At 39.5% G+C, this 5,000-nt stretch overlaps 1 protein-coding gene across 2 annotated transcripts in view; it reads right to left on the bottom strand.

The window, feature by feature from the left end:
• Positions 1 to 5,000, bottom strand: part of LOC146488383 (uncharacterized) — a 46,427-nt gene that overhangs the window by 4,505 nt on the left and 36,922 nt on the right. For both annotated transcript variants that reach the window (XM_085117024.1, XM_085117014.1), the window contains 9 exons: positions 4,799 to 4,852; positions 4,586 to 4,639; positions 3,851 to 3,868; positions 3,748 to 3,765; positions 3,361 to 3,378; positions 2,886 to 2,903; positions 433 to 450; positions 246 to 305; positions 1 to 125 (listed from right to left, as the gene is read on the bottom strand). The exon at positions 1 to 125 is cut by the window's left edge and continues 5 nt beyond it. In XM_085117024.1, the coding sequence (XP_084973150.1) occupies positions 1 to 125; positions 246 to 305; positions 433 to 450; positions 2,886 to 2,903; positions 3,361 to 3,378; positions 3,748 to 3,765; positions 3,851 to 3,868; positions 4,586 to 4,639; positions 4,799 to 4,852 (383 nt within the window). The remainder of the gene's footprint in view (positions 126 to 245; positions 306 to 432; positions 451 to 2,885; positions 2,904 to 3,360; positions 3,379 to 3,747; positions 3,766 to 3,850; positions 3,869 to 4,585; positions 4,640 to 4,798; positions 4,853 to 5,000) is intronic.

The raw sequence follows: 5,000 nt of genomic DNA, 5'->3' as shown, positions 1-5,000 counted from the left end.
TCAATGTTATCTACGTCCATGAGCTCTTTACAAGTCGTGGCAGGATTTTCCCGGCTGCCGACTGGAAATTTTAAGTTTTCCACGGTAGAAGACATGTAGAGTATCGTCTTGAGATTTTGCACGGACTAAAAAGTCAGACAGTGGAAGAAAAGCTTAGTCAAAGGTCATGTCGCAAAAGGCTCGACAAATTGAAGGAAGGAAAATATTGATGGTAAAACATGAAAGCAAAGGAGCTATGTAGCAACCTGGTCCAAGTAATTATAATGAGCAAGCCTGTGAAGTCCGAGCACCTGTCCAGGGGGTCCCTATAGAACAGCAACAAAACAAAAAACGTGAAATACATCACACCAGCCTACTAACTAAGCCTGGAAGGAACAGGAAAGTGTGATGTAAAATACTCGCGTCAAGACTGGTCATAACTGAGAAACTTACCGGAGGTCCAATTCCACCCTGCAAATTAGATGAAAGAAGTTTTAAAGTACATGAAACCTCGTGTAAGTCTCTTAAATATGTGTCTTCAGTACAAATGTGATTACCTCAGACAATTACTAATTAAAAGCACTGTGGTAATTGTTTCATTAATGATGAAGTTTTTTTCAGACGCGGTGTTTGGCATACAATGACTTCTTGTTAAGTATCAGTTTGATGGTAGACCCATAGGAAAACTGAGCGGGGAATATTTTTGACTGAACTAAACACACTATAAAGTAGCTGCAGGGCTAATTAGACAGGAGTACCTGATGGGGCCGGTCGACTAAAAACCTGCTCTGCAGGTTGGATTAGAGCTGGCTGGGAACTGAATACATTAGACGGTTAACTGGTTGGAACGTTTCTAAATATCTAAGTAGTTTGCTGAGATTTTTTTTATTAAAACACTGGTTCTAGCTAGGTAAAAAATGTGTCGTTTGTTTTACCTGCCTGTCAGGACACCTGTCAGGCTCGTAAATGTATTTATCGATGTTATATTTTCAAGGGAACGTGTTTAATGTGCAGAATTGGCTTAAAGGCTATGAATTGTACACAATACCCGTCGCCAATTTGACAAGGAGATGACAAGGGACATGAATGAAACGCTTCTTTCCCTACGATGTCTTCGGGCGACTTGCCAGCCTAAATATCAAAATGGCTGAAAAAGAGAGAAAAATACAGCCGACAGCGGTACCTCTGGACACTTTGCCGGAGCGTTGTACCATGACGATGCACCACGAGATTTCGGCCCGCGGTTCGCTTATGCCAGCTGGAGATGGTTCCGCGCTGCTTTCCGATACCTTGTCCCCGACAAGACAGTGAGGGAGAGAAAAGTCGGCCCCTAGACCATATGAGACAGATCCCTTTCGTTGGCACCTCAGTTCCACCTTACTGACTTAAACTGAGATTCAGCCATGTATATATATGACAATGTAGTCATTCTGTCTTCCATGTGGTACGTTTTGAGGTTTGAGCATGCGCACGGGCTAAAACGATATAATGACAGAAGGATGACCCGTGGTCAAACGTCAAACGACCTGTAGTCTTTGAGGTACCGCTAGTCTTAGACTCCTTTTACCTTATTTCATTCTTACAATTTTAATTACCGTTTTCCCGAAAACGATTGCTCTTTTGATGGATTGTTGACATTGTTAAGGGAATCAGGTCGTCACCTGAAGAGCTCTGTGAAAGCCGTTGCTATTTTTTTCTGTTTTTGGCTATTAAGTCAACACTTATTACTGTGACATGTACTGAAAATGTGCCACGTTTGTTACTACAACAACTCAGATGCTACCTTTCGCTTCTTGATGTCTGGTGAGATCAAAATTAACACGGACCGGTTTCTGCTTCGACTGCTGGTAAGATCAGATCGTGATGAATGCCAGAAGCTTAAAACGTTATCACAATGACAGCACAATAAACTGGCAATCCGTGCGTAACCTCCATCGCTTCCAGGACCTGGTGCACGCCGAAAACTCTGACGTTATATGCGTCAATGAAACATGGTTGAACCAAAATATTAGCAACTCTGAAATATTGCATTCTGGTTTTACAATATTTAGGAGAGATCGGTCTGATCGAGGTGGTGGTAGAGTTCTTATCGCAATCAAAACAGCCTACTTCAAAGCTGTCAAAGAATTTAAACCTGAATCGGAAGCCGGGCTGCAACAGCTTGAGATCATTTTTGCCAAAATTACTACGCTTCCTGGTCAAAGAATTTTATTCTGTTTTTGCTATGGGCCACCCAATGAAGACCCAAGTTTGATGGATGTATTCGATAATTTTCTGCAAGAAGTTTCTGACCAGTTCGACAATATGGTAATTTCGGTTGATTTTAATTTGCCAGACATCCTCTGGGACTCCATTGACAGCGCATCGGGTTTTAACGAACTAGCCTTTATTGAAACCCTTCACGACCACCTCTTGACATGCACAACTCAATACAAAACCCACTCGTGGCAACAACATACTTGACCTTATAATCCCGAGCGTGCCGAACCGTGTCAATGTAACCGATATACTCAAAAGATATGAGGGTTTTTACAGCCCATAGCGTCATAATTTTCCAATTTAACGCTTTTATAAAAGCCCCACCAAAACCCATGAGATTTGTCTACGATTATGCAAAAGGCGTCTTTGAGGGTCTGTTGTCAGCAATTAACCTCTCTTCGATCATAGCCAATGACGATATTAACACTGACTAGCATCAATGGAAAGACACGTTTCTTGCAGAGGTCTCTGACTATATACAGACCAAGAGGCTAAAGGGGCGGAATCTCATACCTTAGATGTCTGGTGCTATACTTAATTTGATAACAAAAAAAAAAAAAGGAATTTATAAGACAAAAGCTGAAATTTTCTCCCTCGAGCCACCTAAAGGAGAAGTTACCATTAATTAGCAAGACTAGAACACTTACCGAGAGTCCTCTAAGCCCCTGCATGAAACAAAACAGCGAAAAAATAAATAAATAAAAACAAGGTCATTTAATGAATGTGTTAATGTGTTAAAAGACTTTGGTGTCTGGGTGGCAAAACAATGAAGCCATTAGCCGGCGTTGGAACAGAAGAAAGCCTGTGAACCAAGTGAGTCTAAAGGGAAATGGTTCCTCAAAACTGTCGAACACATTTCGGGTTCGAAAAAGAATATTCATTACTGGATATCCGATTTTTAAATACTTTGAAAGCTACACAATATTAAGAAGCACGTTGGACTAGTTTGCACTAATAACTACCACCAAATCGATAGAGAAAGGGATTTGAAAAATACGCCTCAGGTCTAAAATTTCCTGGATGCTTTTAGAAATGTACCCCTGGCGTCTTTTCGTTTTTACGTCTACTACAATACTTACTCAGATTTCGTTTGAAGGTTAAAATTATGCGAGAGAGTCTTACCTTCAATCCAGATTCTCCCTAGGAGAAAAAGCAAGAAACAAAAACCAAATTGAGTAATATTAGTTTGTCCCTTGATAGGAAATAAATCAATTTCTACCTCACTCGCTGGGGTTAACATTGTTAATGACAAAAGAAGAAATAATAAAACACTTTATTTATATACAATAGACGAGCAGCATAGCTTGTGGGTCGATGGGCCAATTTTGCTTGTTACCCAGCATGAAGTCATACAACGGTAGGTTTTGGCGACACCGTAAGCGGATAAAATTATAAAGTGCAATCACTCAAACAAAGCTAATGATATCAAATTTTATATTTGAGATTTTTTTATCCAGTTTCAACGCTGGAAGCAAACAATAAAATCAACTATTTAGGAGATCACCTTACCGAGATGCCTTTGTCTCCCTGAAAAGGAACAAAAATAACATAACAGTTATTCTTCTTGTTTATTATTTGTCTTGAAAAGAAAAGAGAACAAAAATAAACTTACCACAACACCAACGAAACCCTGAAAATGAAACAATACAAACAGTGATTTCTACAGCTGTAGTGACATACCTTAGAAGGCAATCGCCCTTGGAAAGCTTACTTAAAATACAAAAGTTGCTTCTTTATCTCTACGCAGGTTTGACAGCGTTCGTCTAGAATGTCTCAAGAGATCATTTCTCCTATCTTTCTTTCTCAACTTTCAAGCAATGATGTACAACAGGAGACAGACTTTTACCCTTAACTACATTTCTAACAGTTTAACCGTTGAACATAGCTCAAAGGTACCCAATGCAGTAAAGTTTATAATATCTTTTGACAGATTGGCCCTGTATAAACAAAAGTAAATATGGAAGGAAAAAATATATCGATAATAGATTATAAACTAAAAGTTAAACACATCATCACAAGGAGGAAAATTTGAAAAAAGCCAAAATGATTTCTAAAAATAGAGCAAAAAGACAAAATATTCTAATGCTCCCATACGACGTTTAAGAGCTGTTTAAATGCCTGAGTGATTCTTTTTTGTTGTTGTTGTTGTTGTTTTTTATTTGTTTTGTTTTTTCTTTTGAAATATCGCAAAGCGTCTTGTGGTTTCGTACAAAAGCCCATCATCGGACTGCAAAGCAAGGCAGCTGAACTGCACAAAGATGTACAAACAGCGTATTGTCTACCCAGTTCAAATGCAACGGACAAGAGCAGGTGTAACAGAATCATTATCATTCAGAATTTAACTTACCTCATTTCCGTCCGAACCTGGGACTCCTTCACGGCCACGATTGCCAGGCTCTCCCTTGAATTCAGAATGCAAGAAGTAATTGAAGGAAACTACAAAAAACCTCTTCATGCAAGCAGAGCAACTACCACACTATTTCTGAAGAAACAACGAAATAACGTGACCTTAGCGCTAACAATTACCCTAATGAAAAGAACAATATGCTTCATAGTTTACCCATTCTCCTGCAATGCCAGCCTCTCCACGCGTTCCTACAACACCCACGGGACCCTGTGAAAAACGCCAAATGCGTCAACGATATTTAACTACAACTTTATCTAAGTACGTTCGACTCTGAATGACTATCCATAGCCATTACATAGAGTGTCTCCTTTCTCATTCCTAACGCGTGTGATGAATTACACACTCATATCATCTT

Source organism: Pavona decussata, unplaced genomic scaffold (genome assembly GCF_977016875.1).
Source record: "Pavona decussata unplaced genomic scaffold, jaPavDecu1.1 SCAFFOLD_9, whole genome shotgun sequence".
Lineage (NCBI taxonomy): Eukaryota > Metazoa > Cnidaria > Anthozoa > Scleractinia > Agariciidae > Pavona > Pavona decussata.
This window is presented reverse-complemented; position numbering and strand designations above follow the sequence as displayed.